The following is a 19700-nucleotide window of genomic DNA, read 5'->3' on the forward strand; positions in this document are numbered from 1 at the left end:
AATTATCCCCAGCCCATCGTCCCTCCTCCTTCTCCTGAACTGCACATATTGTCCCATTATAGCTGAACACTATGTCTGCGCAGTGCTCATTCCCAAACTATTTCCCTACCGATTGCTCAACAATCATTAAGGGAGCCAGAGATTGAGCGTGTGTATAAGGCTACACTGTATGTGTCATTGGCTAATATAATGTTGTATGTCATATAATTTATTTATTTTATGCTTTTATATAGTGCTGGCACATTTTCTGCAGTGCCTTATAGTAAATCATCACCACTGGAACCAGTAACCACCTAACCCCGCCCCCTTGCTAAAGCTTAATAGGACCCCTCTCTATGCTCCACCTACCCCTCAGCATACAAGTGTGCCAATCCGCTTTCCTTCAAATAGGTGCATACATTTCCTAGGGATGAAGTCTCTTTGACAGAGCAGCCACCTGCAGCACTAGTAGACTGTGCATGCCCACCTGCAGCACTAGTAGACTGTGCATGCCCACCTGCAGCACTAGTAGACTGTGCATGCCCACCTGCAGCACTAGTAGACTGTGCATGCCCACCTGCAGCACTAATAGACTGTGCATGCCCACCTGCAGCACTAATAGACTGTGCATGCCCACCTGCAGCACTAATAGACTGTGCATGCCCACCTGCAGCACTAATAAACTGTGCATGCCCACCTTCAGCACTAATAGACTGTGCATGCCCACCTGCACATGTTTTGTTTTTTCTCCCCCAAAAATGATTTATTCTTCAGGCCCCTGTGTGATTTCCTCACCCCCCCCCCCCCACCCTCACAGTGGGGGCTGCAGGAGGCGATAATTACTGCCCTAGCTTGATGCCTTTTTTGTTTGTTTCATTTCTTTTTTTTCCCATTACTCCATTTAAACTGCTTAATGCTAGGTACACGCCATACCGTTTTCTGGCAGATTTACCTGCCAGATCGATTATTTCCAACTTGTCCGATCTGAATTTTGATCAATTTTCCCATCAAGTGAACGGAAATCGAACGGAAAATCGATCAAAATTCAGATCAGACATGTTGGAAATAATTGATCTGGCAGGTGAATCTGCCAGAAAATTGTATAGTGTGTACCTAGCGTTAGCTTTGATATTCTATTTCTCACCTTATTTTATTTTTGGGGTTAACTACAAAGCTGTTGTATAGATAAGATGTGCACTTTTTTTGACTGTGAAAAAAATATCCGAAAACTTCACTAAAACCGTAAAAAGTGAGCTGGCCTTTGAAGAGTTATGCGATTCTTATTTTGTCTGTTAACACTGAAGTTTGATAACCTCCGTTTGATTGTTGAACACCATCCCAGGCTAGACACACCATCATGGAATCTCTCGATGCAAAGCCCTCCTTTTGTGTCACCATTAGGGATGGTCAGTGAGATGCAAATAATTTTGAGTTGATGCGGGATTATGCAAATCACGTAAGCAAATTAATGCAACTTGAAAATGGACCAATCACATTTTACTCCAGCAATATTTGATTGGTTCATTTCCAAGCTGCTTTAGGGGGTTCTGTTGGGTGGTACAAAAACCAAAAAGTGTCACTTACCTGAGGCTTCTACCGGCCCCCTGCAGCTATTAAGTCCCACGCTGTCATTGAAGCCTCCGCCGTTTGCCAGTGACCTGCTAATTATTCATCTATTTAGACCACATGTGTCGAACTCCAGGCCTGGAGGGCCAGATCCATGCCAGTGTTTAGGATGGACTGAGAAAGAAAGGAAGGTGTTCTACCTGATGGACCACTCCTTTACTGATTCAGACCCATCAATTCATTTGAGCTGTGTCAAAAATGTGTGAGGATCTCGGCCCTCGTAGGACCGGTTTTACACACCTGATCTAGACGAATAGTACTGCGGCTGCGCAGCGGCAGCTTTCTTGTACTGCGCCTGTGCAGTAAGCTCCCAATGACGCGCACGGGAGCAAGGACATGCGTGGCCACGGCCGCGCAGCCTCAGTCCTATTTGTCTAGTTAGACGAATAATTAGCAGGTCACCAGCGCGGCGAACAGTGGAGGCTTCAGTGATGGCGTGGGACTTAATAGCTGCAGGGGGCCAGTAGAAGCCCCATGTAAGCGACTTTTTTTGGTTTTTGTAACACGCCACAGAACCCCTTTAAAGGAGTGATCCAAGCTGTAAAAAAAAAAAAAAAAAAAAATATTGGGGGCTTCCTCCAGCCCGTGGCAGCCGTCCTCTGCCCTCGCCGCAGCTCCGGGGGCTCCCAGTCTTCTCCGCTGGCACAGCCGACCTGCCAGGTTGGGTTTCTGGGTCGTGTCTGCACTCCACCACGCGGGTTACGTGGTCTCTCCGACGTCATCGGGACGGTACTGCGCAGGCGCAGTAATTCCACCGGTGTTGCAGCGAGGGCACAGGACGGCTGCCACGGGCTGGAGGTAGCCCCAGGTAAGTGGATCTTTTCTTACTTTTTTTTTTGCATCTTGGATGTATACTTTAAATGTGCATACCAAATTTGCATTATACTGCATCAGCTCAAAATGTTTAGCATCTCATTAACCATCCCTAGTCACCACCTCTTCCCTTTAGATTGTAAGCCTTCAGCAGGACCCTCCCATCTTTTGTCTGATTGGTTATTAACGGTATTGTGTTGTCTGTCACCCCTGTTATCATTGTCTGTAACCTTATTTATTGTAAAACGCTGTGTAATATGTTGGTGCTATATAAATACAATTAACTCTTCTAATAATTATATATGGTATACATGCCTCTTGTTTTATTTATCCAGGCTGCAGAAGAGACAAGGATGGCTACTACTGGATTACAGGGCGGATTGATGACATGCTCAACGTTTCTGGTAGGTTTAACCTTCCTGGCGGTAACCCCGAACTACGTTCGGGGTAAGCCGCGCAGGAGGTTTTCTCAGGCCCTGCTGGGCCGATTTGCTTAATTTTTTTTTTTTTTTTGCTGCACGCAGCTAGCATTTTGCTAGCTGCGTCAGCACACCGATCGCCGCCGCCCCGCGCTCGATCGCCGCTATCCGTCGCGCCACGCCCCCCCCCCAGATCCCGTGCGCTGCCTGGCCAATCAGTGCCAGGCAGCGCTGAGGGGTGGATCGGGACTCCCAATGACGTCGCTGACGTCATCCCGCCCCGTCGCGATGGCGACGGGGGAAGCCCTCCAGGAAATCCCGTTCTATGAACGGGATTTCCTGAAGCGGGCGGGGGGATGCCGCTGAGCAGCGGCAATCATGTAGAGAGCCCTGGGCTCGCTACATGATTTACAAAAAAAAAGAAAAAAAACTGCTGCGCTGCCTCCTGGCGGAATTTATTAGACCGCCAGGAGGGTTAATAATCAAAGCACACCTGTCATAGGAGCTCTATGGAGGCCTCTCCTCCTAAATACTTTTCTGCCTGTATTCTGATTGGCTACCGTGCATTCTATATACATTATCTGCAACAGTTATACTAATCAGGAAACACACAGTCAAAGCATTTTTCCTAGTGCTAGTGGACCAGCATTGGAGCCAGAGATGAAGCATTTTGAGAAGGGGATGAAGATAGCATCCTCCATAGTTTTCTAAAGATCAGTATATTTTGAAGTCTGATTAGAAAGGAAGGGGGGGGGGGGGGGGGGTTAATCGCACAGGAAGGCCATAGCGCTGCAGTCTTCTTCGGAAAGGATTCAGACAATAACTACCATGGCAGCTTTGCTGATGCGGAAGTGAGGTTTAAGCATATTGCATAGCTCCCAACTGTCCCTCTTTTGGAGGGACAGTCCCTGTCCCTCTGTCCCTCTTTCCTCCTCACTTGTCCCTCATTCAGGACTTTGTTCCTCTTTCTATATATATTTCTCGGTACTTATCCGTTAGCCGGGCGCATCCGGCAGGTGGCGCTAATTACTATTCCCCCTCCAGGCCAACATGGATAGTAGGGAAAGATGTAACTCTGGTGGAGTTTTGTCACCACCTAGAGGATGCGCCCGGCTAACGGATAAGTACCTATTTCTCTACTAAAAAATTAACAGGAATCGGGATAGAAAGGACCACTGTGGTTTCAATTATTAAACAACATTTTTTCTTATGAAATCTTTATGGTATGTGTGACTAGGGGTGTGACGGGGGTGTGGCAGGGGCGTGGCTTAAGTGCCCCCCTTTCTCATCTCAGAAAGTTGGGAGGTATGATATTGCCAATTTAAGGGCTACCCATAAAATATAAAATCCTATTTAAAATTGTCTTGCACAATCTGGGCCCTGAATACCTACAACTGCATCACCCCCCCCTCCCCCCCCCACACACACACACACAATCTTAGATCAAAAGAATCTAATAACTTGGAATGAGACCAGCAGCGGGCATGTCATGCAGGTGTTCCTCTCGCAGCCCTCTCCGTAACTAATCTGCATACTAGGAGCTGCAAAAAAAAAAGTTTAAAAATACACAAATTATTGAGGAGTGGGTGTGAGGAATACCTGCATGAGGTGCCCCCTGCTGGTCACCTACAACTTTGTGACTGAATCCTCTCTCCTGTCTATGGCTGAATTGCACAAGCTGCTTGGCTGCTTGGTTTGGTATTGCAGACATAGGTGTGAGTTATTTGCACCTTTTATTGGCTGACTGGCAGTCTGCAGACCTATATAAATGGCTGAGCGCTGTCTGGGAGTGAGCATTTCTTCCTCTTGTGTTTAGCATTGTGGGACCTTTTAAAAGACAGGTTTGTGCCTTTTCAAATCATGTCTAATCAACTGAATTTACAACAGGTGTACTCCAATTAAGCTGCAGAAACATCTCAAGGATGATCAGGGGAAACAGGATGCACCTCAGCTCAATTTTGAGCTTCATGGCAAAGGCTGGGAATACTTATGTACATTCTCTCTTTTTTTTTTTTAAATACATTTGCAAAAATCGCAAATAAACTTTTTTCACATTGTCATTATGCGGTGTTGTGTGTTGAATTCTGAGGCAAAAATGTATTCCATTTTGAAATAAGGCCGTAACATAACAAAATGGGAAAAAATTGATGCGCTGTGAATACTTTCTGATTGCACTGTAAATGATTTTGGTGACTGTCATCCCCCAATGCACGTTAGATGTGACAGGTTCTCCCTTTGTGGCTTCCCAGGTCACTTGCTGAGTACGGCAGAGGTGGAGTCGGCACTGGTTGAGCACGCCTCTGTGGCAGAGGCCGCGGCAGTAAGTCACCCGCACTCTGTGAAAGGAGAGTGTCTGTACTGCTTCGTCACCCTTCGGGATGGACACGAGTTCACCGGCGCACTGACCGATCAGCTCAAGAAACTAGGTAACTTGTATAGGACAGTCAGATGCTGCTGTGTACATATCAGCAAGTTATCTGTAGACACGTTGCTTTATGGCATCTTTACTGCCCAACTATGTTCTATATATACTCTGTAAAAGCGCGGAAGATGTCAGCGATATATAAATACTTAATAATAATGCACACCTCCTGGCACAGAAATGTTACTAATTGTTTGCAGACTGTTTATTTATCAGGGATGAAGCGCCATGACTAGCTGATGAGATAAATTACCAATGAACTACCTAGCCAAGATCCCTCGCCAGCCAGCCCAGACCTCCGTAGCTGTATGCTGCAAGTGCAGTCTGTGCCCCGCCCTCTGGAATTCTAAGAAGCAGCAGCCCCGCCCACAGATTCTGCTGTTGAAGCGGACCTGAACTCAGAACTTCCTCCCTGCTCTAAAAGCTACGCAACAGCATAATAACCTTTAAAGGCAAAACATTTCTTTGTTACAGCCCACAGAACTGCTGCAATAAATCTGCAGTGTGTCTACTTCCTGCTTTCATGGAAGCAGACATAGGGTTAGCATCCTGTGTTTAAAAGTGACCTGCTTTGCCGAGGCTGTCGAGGTTCCTGAGCTGACACAGCTGAGAGTTCAAATGACAACTTGTGATTAGTCACATATGAGGGGGGAATTAGACAGGCTAAACTCTCTTAATGAATACAGGGTGGATTTCCCTGTTTTCCTTCTGCCCTGTGCAAGAGTTCAGGTCCACTTTAAAGCATAGCACTTCTTTATTCTTCATGCTTCCCTCTTGGACCATCCCACATACTCACCTATGAGATTCCTCCTCTTCATGGAGTTACATGAGCACACCCTCCAAGTGGCTTGTTTGTCTCCACCGACACCAGTGCTGGGATCATCGTGTCTTCCCATAAAGATGAATGGGAGTGTTGAAGATGAAAACAGACACTTACCTGGGGCTTCGATCAGACCCCAGTGGCAGTAATGTAGCACCGCGCCTCCCCTCCCCCCCCCTCCCCCCCCCCCCCCCCCCCACACACACACACACCCTGTAATGCAGGCTGATCAAACCCTGTCCCACAAACCCCTGCCAATTACAAATTGGAGACATTGGTGTCCATTTCTGGTACAAGGCACTGACAAGTAACAAATATGTTAAATAGGCACTGTAGTGACATACTGTATAGTAGAATGCAGCAAATGATTCAGGGTATACTCACTCTTATGTTAATTTCCCTGGTTTCAGCATCAGAAACAATATATACATAGCTGTATATTGGTATGTTACCCAGCCCTCCCAGTGATGCTTAGCCTAGGCTATTTAGCTATGTGGAAATCTCCTCCTCACAGAGCATTCTGGGAGTCCAGATATATTTTTTTACTGGTTTTGGAACTCTCAGTTAACAAACATTCCGCAAGGCTGCACCTGACAGGACTTAAGATGTCGCCATCTGGGATACATTTCAAAATGTGAATTAAAGGTGAGGAAAGATTTTTCAATGGGTAAACACTGACTAAATAATTTATAAATTAAAATAATAAAAAATAAGTAATTTTATTAATTACATTCTTTTCACTACAGTTCTTCTTTAATAATAATAATTATTATAGTTTATCAAAGTGGACTAAAAACATAGAAGTATTTGTTTATCTGAATTTCATTTACGTTTGACATTTAGTTTCAATATTTTTTATCTTACAGTAAGGGAAAAGATTGGACCAATCGCCACTCCAGACTACATACAGAACGCTCCTGGATTGCCCAAAACACGCTCAGGTAATCAGTCATGTTCTCTATGTAATGTAGCGGCCAATCGGTACGGATTATGTCCCCTGAAGAAAAACTGTTAATTACAGACCATTATTCACAGCAGCCTTCTATATTGTGCACACTGTACATCAACAGTATATCTGCATCCCTGTGTGTGAGCATTACTCTCATGACTTGTAGATCAGGTCTACATTCCTGTGTGTGAGCATTACTCTCATGACTTGTAGATCAGGTCTACGTCAACAATATATCTGCATCGCTGTGTGTGAGCATTACTCACATGACTTGTAGATCAGGTCTACGTCAACTATATCTGCATCCCTGTGTGTGAGCATTACTCACATGACTTGTAGATCAGGTCTACGTCAACAATATATCTGCATCCCTGTGTGTGAGCATTACTCTCATGACTTGTAGATCAGGTCTACGTCAACAATATATCTGCATCGCTGTGTGTGAGCATTACTCACATGACTTGTAGATCAGGTCTACGTCAACTATATCTGCATCCCTGTGTGTGAGCATTACTCACATGACTTGTAGATCAGGTCTACGTCAACAATATATCTGCATCGCTGTGTGTGAGCATTACTCACATGACTTGTAGATCAGGTCTACGTCAACTATATCTGCATCCCTGTGTGTGAGCATTACTCACATGACTTGTAGATCAGTTCTACGTCAACAATATATCTGCATCCCTGTGTGTGAGCATTACTCACATGACTTGTAGATCAGGTCTACGTCAACTATATCTGCATCCCTGTGTGTGAGCATTACTCACATGACTTGTAGATCAGTTCTACGTCAACAATATATCTGCATCCCTGTGTGTGAGCATTACTCACATGACTTGTAGATCAGTTCTACGTCAACAATATATCTGCATCCCTGTGTGTGAGCATTACTCACATGACTTGTAGATCAGGTCTACGTCAACTATATCTGCATCCCTGTGTGTGAGCATTACTCGCATGACTTGTAGATCAGGTCTACGTCAACAATATATCTGCATCCCTGTGTGTGAGCATTACTCACATGACTTGTAGATCAGGTCTACGTCAACTATATCTGCATCCCTGTGTGTGAGCATTACTCGCATGACTTGTAGATCAGGTCTACGTCAACAATATATCTGCATCCCTGTGTGTGAGCATTACTCACATGACTTGTAGATCAGGTCTACGTCAACTATATCTGCATCCCTGTGTGTGAGCATTACTCACATAACTTGTAGATCAGGTCTACGTCAACTATATCTGCATCCCTGTGTGTGAGCATTACTCACATGACTTGTAGATCAGTTCTACGTCAACAATATATCTGCATCCCTGTGTGTGAGCATTACTCACATGACTTGTAGATCAGGTCTACGTCAACTATATCTGCATCCCTGTGTGTGAGCATTACTCGCATGACTTGTAGATCAGGTCTACATCAACAATATATCTGCATCCCTGTGTGTGAGCATTAATCACGTGACTTGTAGATCAGGTCTACGTCAACAATATATCTGCATCCTTGTGAGTGAGCATTACTCACATGACTTGTAGATCAGGTCTACGTCAACTATATCTGCATCCCTGTGTGTGAGCATTACTCGCATGACTTGTAGATCAGGTCTACGTCAACAATATATCTGCATCCCTGTGTGTGAGCATTACTCACATGACTTGTAGATCAGGTCTACGTCAACTATATCTGCATCCCTGTGTGTGAGCATTACTCACATAACTTGTAGATCAGGTCTACGTCAACTATATCTGCATCCCTGTGTGTGAGCATTACTCACATGACTTGTAGATCAGTTCTACGTCAACAATATATCTGCATCCCTGTGTGTGAGCATTACTCACATGACTTGTAGATCAGGTCTACGTCAACTATATCTGCATCCCTGTGTGTGAGCATTACTCGCATGACTTGTAGATCAGGTCTACATCAACAATATATCTGCATCCCTGTGTGTGAGCATTAATCACGTGACTTGTAGATCAGGTCTACGTCAACAATATATCTGCATCCTTGTGAGTGAGCATTACTCACATGACTTGTAGATCAGGTCTACGTCAACTATATCTGCATCCCTGTGTGTGAGCATTACTCGCATGACTTGTAGATCAGGTCTACGTCAACAATATATCTGCATCCCTGTGTGTGAGCATTAATCACGTGACTTGTAGATCAGGTCTACGTCAACAATATATCGGCATCCTTGTGTGTGAGCATTAATCACATGACTTGTAGATCAGGTCTACGTCAACAATATATCTGCATCCCTGTGTGTGAGCATTACTCACATGACTTATAGATCAGGTCTGATCATTACTCCATTCTGTCCTTCCCTTTCCTGTCTTTGTCCCTCCTGTTTCCTTGGAAATGACAGGAAGGGAGGTTGCGGTATAAGGTTAGGTTGTCTTGGTGCATTCACAGGAACTTATCTACAGTATATTCCAAACACATTATTTTGTGCAGAGTTTTACCCCAATTTGGTATCTCCATTGTTTTAGATTCAAACTTTCTGGTATTTATGATTATTGTATTACTAGTAAAAAGGCCGCCTGTTAAAAAACGGGCGCTAAGTCACAGCCGCTACCCCCCGCAATGCACGCACATACGCGTCCCGCTTGCTCCTTCCCCACCACTATCTGAAGTATATGCACACAGGGAGCTGCTTGCTTGGCAGTTGGAAAAGCTGTTAATTCAACATTCAGTTGATGACACAGGGACACTTGCATTTTATTGTATAGGATGTACTGACAGAGGAGAAACAAGATAGTGTTGTCAGTAAATTATGCTTGCTCAAAGATTAACTATCATCAGTTACGTTATTATTTCCCAAAGATAAAACTAGACTAGACTCCTTCTACCTAGTTCTGGCCAACATGGCCTAGCGCCCTCCAGTCTATGATGGCAATTGTAACCAATAGTCATGCCATCTCCTGTGCACTTGGAGGAGGAGCTTTTGCTAGTAGGTGGGGGGCAGACTTTTTATAAATGCTGTCTTTTGCTGTGATGCTGAAAACCCCACACTGACTAGCAGTAGCCCCACTTCTTGTTTTGTCTCCTAGCTTCATAGACTTATGGAAAGACAAACAGGGAAATTGAGAGCCCACTATGGTGTAGTATGTAATGACCTGTATTGGTAAAGAATATCCTATAGTGATATAATACTCCCGAAGTGTGGGCTACCGCTGAGTATACCACTGTAAAGGCAGGGTAGAAGATTAGATTCTGTAGGTGTGGAAGTTAGGAGCAACACCCCTCCACCAAGGGTGGACAAAATTCACTAAAATCAATATAGAAATGGGAGGTAGTGGTGCACTTGCCTCCCAATCGATGGCACAAATTGTTTGATTTGTGTGAACAAAAATCTTTATTGGATTCAACTCCACTGAACCGCGACACATTTCCAAAGAGACCATGATCCAGTGAATCCTTTAGTTGCCTGATGAAGCAGGTGCTACCGCGAAACGTGTCGCAGTACAGTGGAGTATAATGCAATAAAGGTTTTATTTTACTGATTTTAGTGTATTTTATTCTTCTTGGGGTCTCTGTTTTTCAATTTGGCTTTATAGCGTAGAGAAAAGTGGGACCTCATGGTTCTTTACAGCTGCCACTGTGGGACTTTGAAGTGCACTAGGCCACAGTGGCCAAATCTCAGCATTTGGCCATCGTAGATGGGAGGTCCAGTTTAGTTTTTTGAGACTTTGAGGAGCAACCAGAGAACCTGGGTCGCAGTACTGGAGGGACCTCCATTTAGCCGTTGCATTAGCTCTTCTTTGGTGCTATTGTGGTAATGATCTCTCAATATATCCTTTGGATAGTGGTAATCATAAGGTGACCCCCCGCACCCAATTATACCACTCTCACACTGAGGCTGTCCATAAAAGGCAGGTTTTGGTGCACCATATTTGGTGATTGTTATAGATAATGCTGAAGAGGGAAGGGGATTTGTAAAATTTGCATCCTGCGGTTTATAGCTATAAAGCTGTAGGTAACTGTACTGTTTATCTCCTTTTCAGGAAAAATAATGAGGCGGGTATTAAGAAAAATTGCCAAAAACGACCGTGACCTGGGAGACACCTCGACTCTGGCGGACACGACCGTCATAGAGCAGCTGTTTGATAATCGCTGCAAGACCCTCCTCTAGGGCAGGAGGGCGGAGCTTCCACAGTTCATCCAGGCGGGAATGTAAATGTTCACTGCTAACCCGGATACTGCAGCCATATCATTCTGTGTATATATTGTGAGGAGTGGTGCTGTGTTTGTTGGGTATTGTGACGGTTGTATCTTCTGTAAGTCAGGTTGTAGTGGGGTTGGGTATATTTACCAACGTGTGCAGCCACCGCTGTCTCCGTGGATTCTATAGTGTCACCTGATCACTGGGCCTCTTGTATCAAATGGCCATCTAGTATTTTTCTAACATGGTTGTTTTAGTTCTAATGTTTAGCACTAAAAAATTAAAAAAACATAATTTTTTTTAAATCAGAAACATACAAAATATTAACAATTTTGTATATTTTTTTTCTTTCCTACACATGCGCAGTATTCAACCTACATAATTAATTGGAATGTCGGTGTGTGTAAACGTCGTTAAAACTACTTTGTTGTTTAAACTGCTGCTTCTCCATTTTATTTATGCCGGGTAATGTCGCTTTATCGAAGTTGCTCGTTTCTGTGCAGCAGCTTTGATCTAACGATAACAGACCTAAACATTACAAGAGCAAAGTCCCCAGACTTGGTTAATGATAATTAGGCCTTATTGTTCTCTATGAGAAGATTACACTGTTTACAACTCTATTTAGTCAAACCACCTGGAAGTGGTCTAAATAAATGTCCCATTCATTTGGGCTATCTAATATTTTTCTGATTGAAAAAAAATATTTTTAACAAATCTATTTTTTAGTACTAAACCGAATAAATAAAACAAACCGTAAAGTAAAGACTATACATTAGCTACATGTAGACCATAGGTGATAGTGGCCTAGTACTACATAATAACCTCATCCATCCTTGGGGATTGACCTCACTCAGGATACCAGCTACGTGAAGGGTTAGATTCTCTGTGCAGTCTCCTCCCTCTTGAAAAGGTTTCCTGCCTTTCTGCCCCTCCCCCCTCATTCATTGATGAACAGGAATTATTAGCAGAACTGAGCTACTTCCTCATACACTCCTGTAGATGTAGATTCTCAGACGGAGATGGCACTGCATGCCCATCCACTTTAATGTTGCTTGCCTGATAGCACATATTCGCTAGCATTTGAACGGCCAGTATTCATTCGCTTTAATAATGTGGCATATATGTAAACCTCACTCACTGCTTCTACCTGTAGCTGAAAACTGCCCTCCTGACTTGGTTTGCTGTATCCAAAAAGGAACTTTTTTATTGTGCCCTGGCCAGGATACCCCACCCTTATATCTCACCTAGCTGCACTATTGTTTCTGGCCTGGTCACCTCTGGGCCTGCCTCACGTCATGCCCAGGGCCGCCGCTGCCATGAGGCGAAGGGGGCAAATGCCCCAGGACCCCGACCGCTCCAGGGGCCCCAGCATCACCAGACCCCCAATGTGGCCTTACCGACTGCTCCCTGTGGCCCCGCATGTTGCACCTGGGTCGCATACCTCTGTAGCAATTGAAGCAGTGCGAAGAATGCCTGAGATAATCTCCTCTCAGTTATTGCACTGAAGAGCTGGACAGAACATGGGTCTCCTGCCTCTGGGTGTGATCAGAAGTGAACTGAGACTAATGCTGGGAATACACGATGCGTTTTTGCGTTCGTTTTTGCCGTCGTTTTCGCTTTCGATCGATTCTACTCTCGATTCCCCTCTCGATTCCTTATCTTTTCTTATCAATTACATTCACTTGAATGAGGAGAATCGAAACGAAAGTAGAATCGACCAGATCCAACAGGTTGGAATTTATCTATCGAACCCATCTATCTAAAGTAAAAACTTAACGTGTATTCCCAGCATTAGTGCTTCATTCTGTGCATGGATTGCAGTGAGTGGTGTCTCTCACAGCCACTTCTGTTACTGCATCTACCCTGTCACTGTGTGAAGCTACAACTTGGTAGAGGCTTGTTGCTGCTAAAAACCTTTGCCACGTTAAACCCATGTGCCACAGTCCTCACAGTCCCAGAACCACCTATCCTATTCCTTGTTAAATCTAAAATGTGATTGGTTGGAAGGTCAGTGAGATGCAGTTTATGCCAATTTCCAATGCAAATTGACGCAGTTTGAAAAAAGAACCAATCAACTCCTCCCGAGATGAAATCCAATTGGGCCATTTTCAAGCTGCATAATTTTGCCTACAAACGTTTATATAATTCTTCATCAATTTGGAATAATTCGGATCTCATTGACCGTCCCTAGTGGCGCACAACCATTTCTTAGAGATGAGCTTCAGTTTCAACCTGCCATCTAAAGCCCAGAGGCTGCTGGTTTACTCACCAGCTGCCAGGCAATCAAGAAGCAGTCACTGGGCTTGATTGGCTAAGGTTTCAGGTCAGCTGATATTTGCATAGAATATTGGAATTGAAGGTCCTTATGCACTTCAATGCAAAATCCCTGGGGTGCGGTTGTCCTAATGCCCGGTGGCCGCATGTCACAGAGAACATTTCTGCCTGTACATAGTTAATGTTAGTGGGGATAGCATTTGTATATGATATTCAGCAGTGGACAGAGAGAGGAGCTGATTAGGTTACTGTAATTCAAAAAGCTATGCAAAAATCACAGAAGTATTCCACACGGGATAAGAACAAGTGTGGCGCACGTCACATCCAGCTTCCATGGTGACTGACTCTTAAAGGCCCAGTTCAGACAAAGGTTTTTATCATGTACTTTGAAAGAGGGACTGTAGTGACCTATAGTGTAATGCAGTAAATTACTCAGGATACCCACTTTTATTGTAATTCTACTGGTTTCAGCATCAGAAACCATTCTTATAGCTATATATTGTTGTAAATTGGTATGTAGCCCCACCCAACCACTGATGCCTAGGCTGGTAAGCAATGCGGAAATTTCCGCTCAGATCTTTCTGGGAGACCAGGCATTATTTTTACTGGCTTTGGAATTCTCAGAAAAACACATTCCGCAGTGCTGCACCTGATAGAACTAAAGAGGTCACCACCTGTGATCAATTACAGAATGTAAATCGGGGAGGGGGAAAAATCTTACAATGGACAAACACTGACCAAATTTATGAAAGAATAGCATAAAAATAAGCAATGAATACATTATTTTCACTACAGTTCCTCTTTAACGATTGAAAGAAATTATTATTTGAAAAAAAGTTGTTATAACGTTTGCAAAATCAAAAATTAGAAAATTCCTGCTGCCACTGTTCATAGATGCTTATCTCCACGGCGACCACTGCTTGTCTATGCACTCCCTTCTCCCATTCAGTACAAAGCCAACCTCCCTACTGCAAACTTACAGCCATGAGCGGTTAACAGTGAGGCGGTCTTCTCACTCTCCCTTGCATGGCAGGACGTGACTTGAATTGAGCAGGAGGCTTTAGGTTTCTGAGGATATGGGGATCTATGAATTAGAGCATTGATGGCTAACCTTGGCACTCCAGCTGTGACAAAACTACAAATCCCATCATGCCTCTGCCTCCCCGAGTTATGCTTAGAGCTGTCAGAGTATTGTAATGCCTCATGGGACTTGTAGTTCCACCACAGCTGGAGTGCCAAGGTTTGCCATCACTGAATTAGAGTCACTGGTATTTTCATGATTGAGCTATGAAACCTTTAAAAATAAAAAGTACTTGACTGGAGAATTTAAATAATAACATTCACACTGGGGCGATTAGCGTGCCATTCCCGCTAATCGCCGAAGTGATAGCGCTTTTTAAAGCGCTAGTGCAATAGTAAGTATATGGCAGTGATCTCACTGCCGCGATTGCTGCCTATCGCGGGCGATTCGTAAGTAGCGGCAGTCATCAAACGCGTTACCTGCAGCATTTTTTGGCGATTCAGGAGTGATCACGTTTAGCATACCGTATTTTTCGTACTATAAGATTTTCCTGACCATAAGACCCACCTGGGTTTAGAGGACAAAAACCAGAGGGAAAAAATATACTAAACCTGGTGCATCCATGATGAAAGGGCATCTTGTGGATTATGCCCCCTTGTACCTCTTGTACCCCTGTATCCACCTGTGTCTCCATGTGTCCTCCTCTGTCCCTTATGTGTCCGCCTCTGTCGTCCTCTATGCCCCTTTGTGTCCTCCGTTTGTCCCCCTGTGTCCTCCTCTTTATGGGCACAGTACAGGGAGTCCCGACACTGCAGCAGGTTAGACATTCGTACTGACAGGCAATCACAACTCAGGAACTCCCTGCATTTGGACTATAAGACACAGTGACTTTTTTTCCCCCCACTTTTGGGAGAGAAAAAGTGAGTCTATTAGTCCAAAAACTACAGTATATAGAAGCACTATCACGGTTTGCTCCAAGAACGCGTATTTGTCCAGAGATTTTGCAGCGTTAAATTGCCTAAAAATCAGCCGCGCAAAATGTTAGCACTTAGCGCTATTGTTTTGCGATTTTAAGTGTGTATGGGCCCTAAAAAAGTGGACCTGAAGATACGTGTTTCACTTACTTGGGACTTCTCATAGTCCCCTGCAGCCAACCTGTCCTTCACTATTGTATTCAAAGATCCTCCATTCCCCGCCACCGTTCCGTTTCTTCACCGCCGACTTACACATTTATGGCTACACGGCCCGAGCCACATGTGTCCTCGTACACCTACAAGAAAATCTCTACTGCGCCTGCGCATGACGCTCCAGACGACGAGGACGTGTGCGGCCAGGGCTGCTAAAGCGCAGTGCAAGGCAACCGGCAAAAGAGAAAGTGAGCCTTGGCAGAGGATCGTTTCAGCATCGCGCGGGCGACAGCTGCAGGGGGCTGGGAGAAGCCCCAGATAAGTGAATCGGTACTTAACCCATTAGCCGGGCGCATCCGGCAGGTGGTGCTAATTACTATTCCCCCTCCAGGCCGACATGGATAGTAGGGAAAGATGTAACTCTGGTGGAGTTTTGTCGCCACCTAGAGGATGCGCCCGGCTAACGGATAAGTACCAGTGAATCTTTTATTTTTTCACGTATCTTCAGGTCCTCTTTAATATGGATTACACTGAAAATTTAAATTTTTGCCTTAATGCATTAAACATGGGGAAAAAAATGATTATGAAACACTATAAGATTGCTCTGATGTCATATCAATGCATATTTACACCTCACTGAAGCTCACTGATATCATTGCAGGCTGCAGGACAAATGATCAGATTGACTCCTAAGTAATTAGTTAGCAAAAATCCTTATTAATTAATAGCTAAATGAGATAAAAAGCTTGCAGTAGATTGAAAAAGTGCCAGATGGTTTTAGCTGTTGATTTTATGCTGTGTTTCATGCTTTAGACCATAGATGAAATTTGAGTATAATACCCCTTTAAAAACCATGTGTGGAAAAATACACTGTAGAGAATATGAACAATCTTCATGTGTTGTGGGATTGGCTATATGGGCAGTAGAGAGGAAGTGGGAGGGGCATGCAATCTGCTAGCGGAGTGCATGGAACTGCAATCTTTCAGGGTATGCAGTGACTCACTTGCACACCCAGGATATGGGTGACATTTTATTTAGCATCTATACAAAGCTTGATGATGTCAGGAGGAAGTCTCCCGGTGTCAGGAAGAAGCCCCTCCCCTATGAATTTTCATGCCTCCCTTTTGGTGGTTTAATGTGATGGATGGCACAACTGTCAGTTCCACTCATGTCTGTTGCAATTTGTGGAACTGCTCAAAGTTTAGACAATACCGTCAGAGCCGGGACAAGGTCCTCCAGCACCCAAGGCTGAGACACCAAAGTGCGCCCCTCCATCCCTCCACCCCAGCCGTCACACACTGATTGCTATTAGACTAAGAGGCACACCAGGGCCCCCAACACCTTAATATCTAGTTATCTGGCTTGCAGTCACTGCCATGTATACCCTTTTCTTATTTCTCTCTGCTTCAAACACAATTAGGAATGACAGCTGCCCGGCCCTGAATACCGTCTAAATTGCACGGGTTTATTTTTTGGTTTTTTTTCAGGAAGACATTGATAGTGTATGACATCCAGGCTATTGAGTCAGGTCACATATGCCAGTCGTCAGCAGGAACACATGAACAGACACCATTGTAGCAATATCCGTCCTCTCCTTTCTTGTGTATGTACAGGGCATTAGTATATGTGTAACCATCTAACAGTGTTTGTTTGATGTAGGCCAGACTATGGCTTAAAGTAACCCTTTCTGTAGGTGCAAAGTTATAAACTACTGTTGGTCCAAATGCCTAGATTGTCCTGCGTACAGATTACAGTAAAGCAAAAGACAAAGACTTATTTTCTCCTGGCGGACTCAAAGCGCCAGAGCTGCAGCCTCTAGGACGCGCTCTATAGGCAGCAGCAGTGTTAGGGAGACTTGCCTAAGGTCTCCTGCTGAATAGGTGCTGGCTTACTGAACAGACAGAGCCGAGATTCGAACCCTGGTCTCCTGTGTCAGAGGCAGAGCCCTTAAGCATTGCACAATCCAGCCCCATGACTTCAGCTCTATAATATATGTACTGAACATAGCCATTCTACAGTGTTCAGAACAACCTGTCAAATAGGAGTGCTCAAGCCTGCATCTGATCATTTAATTAGTACAGCTGCTTAAAGAGACTCTGTAACATCAAAAACCTCCCCTGGGGGATACTCTCCTCGGGTGGGGGAAGCCTCCGGATCCTAATGAGGCTTCCCACGCCGTCCTCCGTCCCACAGGGTCTCGCTGCAGCCCTCCGAACAGCCGGCGACAGAGCCGACTGTAGCTTCAATATTTACCTTTGCTGGCTCCAGCGGGGGCGCTGTGGCTGCTTTCGGCACGGAAATAGACGGAAATACCCGATCTCCGTCGGGTCCGCTCTACTGCGCAGGCGCCGGAAACTTGCGCCTGCGGAGTAGAGCAGACCCGACGGCGATCGGGTATTTCCGCCTACTTCGGAGCCGACAGCCGTCAGAGCGCCTGCGCAGGAGCCGGGAGGGTAAATATTGACGTCACCGCTGCACGGAGGGCTGCAGCGAGACCCCTGAGGAATGGAGGACGGCGTGGGAAGCCTCATTAGGATCCGGAGGCTTTCCCCACCCGAGGTGAGTACCCCCAGGGGACGTTTTGTCGTTACAGTTCCTCTTTAAGGCCTCTTTTCCACGAACTGTTTCTAGGCAGTGAAATGCCTCTCAAACTCTCACAACTGCTCACTGCTGCCTGGTAACTGCTTGTCGCTGCCTGGTAACTGCTCACTGCTGCCTGGCAAACTGCTTGCTGAGCACACAGCTCAACAGTTCGTGGAAAAGAGGCCTAAATAAGTTGCACAGGTTCCTGCTTTGTGCAGTGAATTAGGCCTCTTTTCCACAAACTGTTGAGCTGTGTGCTTAGCAAGCAGTTGCCAGGCAGCAGTGAGCAGTTACCAGGCAGCGACAAGCAGTTGTGAGAGTTTGAGAGGCATTTCACTGCCTGTAAACAGTTAACTGAGTAAGGCCTCTTTTCCACTGTGTGCTCTTTTTTGCAGGCTTGTTAACTGTGAGGGAAAAAAAAGATACCCAAGGAGAGGGAAGGCTCTGGGTCCTATAGAGCCTTTTCCGGTTTTCTCCTGGTCCCCTCGTTCCAGTGCTGGCTCCCCCTGGTCATGGCCATTGTTCTCCTTCCTACCCTCTCCATCATATGCTGCACAGTCAGCCCTCCCCCTCTTCTTCACAGCAACACTTAATGTGGCCATACGCTTATAGATTTGCAGCAGATTCGACCATCGGATAGATTTCTGTCAGATGCCTGTCAGTTCGGATCTGACAGGAATCTAATTGATGTGTGCCACACACTAGGAACAGATTTCCAATTAAATGAAATCTAATGGAAATCTATTGAAAATCGATCTAAATGCATTATTGGACCATTAGATCCAATGCAACTGTATGGGCCATCAATCTGCCAGCAGTACATCAACCTAGATTTTCCATCCTGTCAGATAAATCAGATTGATCGAAATCGATCGATTTTCTGATTTGAAACAATCAAATTCTGATCGATACTATAGAATAGATGGATCGATTAATGGCTGAAATCGACCAGTGTATGGGTCCCTTATGAGTCGCTAGCCTACAGGCAGGTGACGCATCTGTACAGAAATATCTGTGGCTGGCAGTAATCATGCCTATGGCTGCACTATGGCTGCATTGTGACTACAATGATGCAGGACAGGTATCCCCATTGCTGTCAGTGGTTTCTAATCTCCCACTTAGAGATCGTAAGCATTCAGACGTCATTTCTATGTCGCGTTTTTGCAAAGGAATAAATAGGATGAGCGATAATGACAGTAAATCAATATGCTGGGATGTCTATGCTCTCCCCCCAATCACAGGCTCCAGTCACCTGCTGCGAATGTCTATTGGTGCTTACCGGTACATCACTCTCACCTCCTGATGGCCTTTTACCTGAACTAACAAGGTAGATTTTTCTACCAATCATAATACAGGAGGAAACTCTACCATCACTGATCTCTACCATGTAACCTATCGGGCCTGATTTATGAAGAGGTGTTCAAGGGGATCCTGCAATCCTGGACTTGATGTTTAAGATTGTCTGCTATTAGGAAGTTAATGACTGCAACCTGCAGTT

General features: G+C 44.9%; 1 protein-coding gene across 2 annotated transcripts in view; it reads left to right on the plus strand.

Annotated features, from left to right (window-relative positions):
- The window catches only part of ACSS2 (acyl-CoA synthetase short chain family member 2), an 87336-nt gene extending 69633 nt beyond the window's left edge, over positions 1-17703 (plus strand). For both annotated transcript variants that reach the window (XM_068263749.1, XM_068263750.1), the window contains 4 exons: positions 2754-2822; positions 5087-5263; positions 6946-7020; positions 11040-17703. In XM_068263749.1, coding sequence (XP_068119850.1) covers positions 2754-2822; positions 5087-5263; positions 6946-7020; positions 11040-11167 — 449 coding nt within the window. In that variant the 3' untranslated portion in view covers positions 11168-17703. The remainder of the gene's footprint in view (positions 1-2753; positions 2823-5086; positions 5264-6945; positions 7021-11039) is intronic.
- Positions 17704-19700: the final 1997 nt, after the last annotated feature.

This window comes from Hyperolius riggenbachi, chromosome 12 (assembly GCF_040937935.1).
Source record: "Hyperolius riggenbachi isolate aHypRig1 chromosome 12, aHypRig1.pri, whole genome shotgun sequence".
NCBI lineage: Eukaryota > Metazoa > Chordata > Amphibia > Anura > Hyperoliidae > Hyperolius > Hyperolius riggenbachi.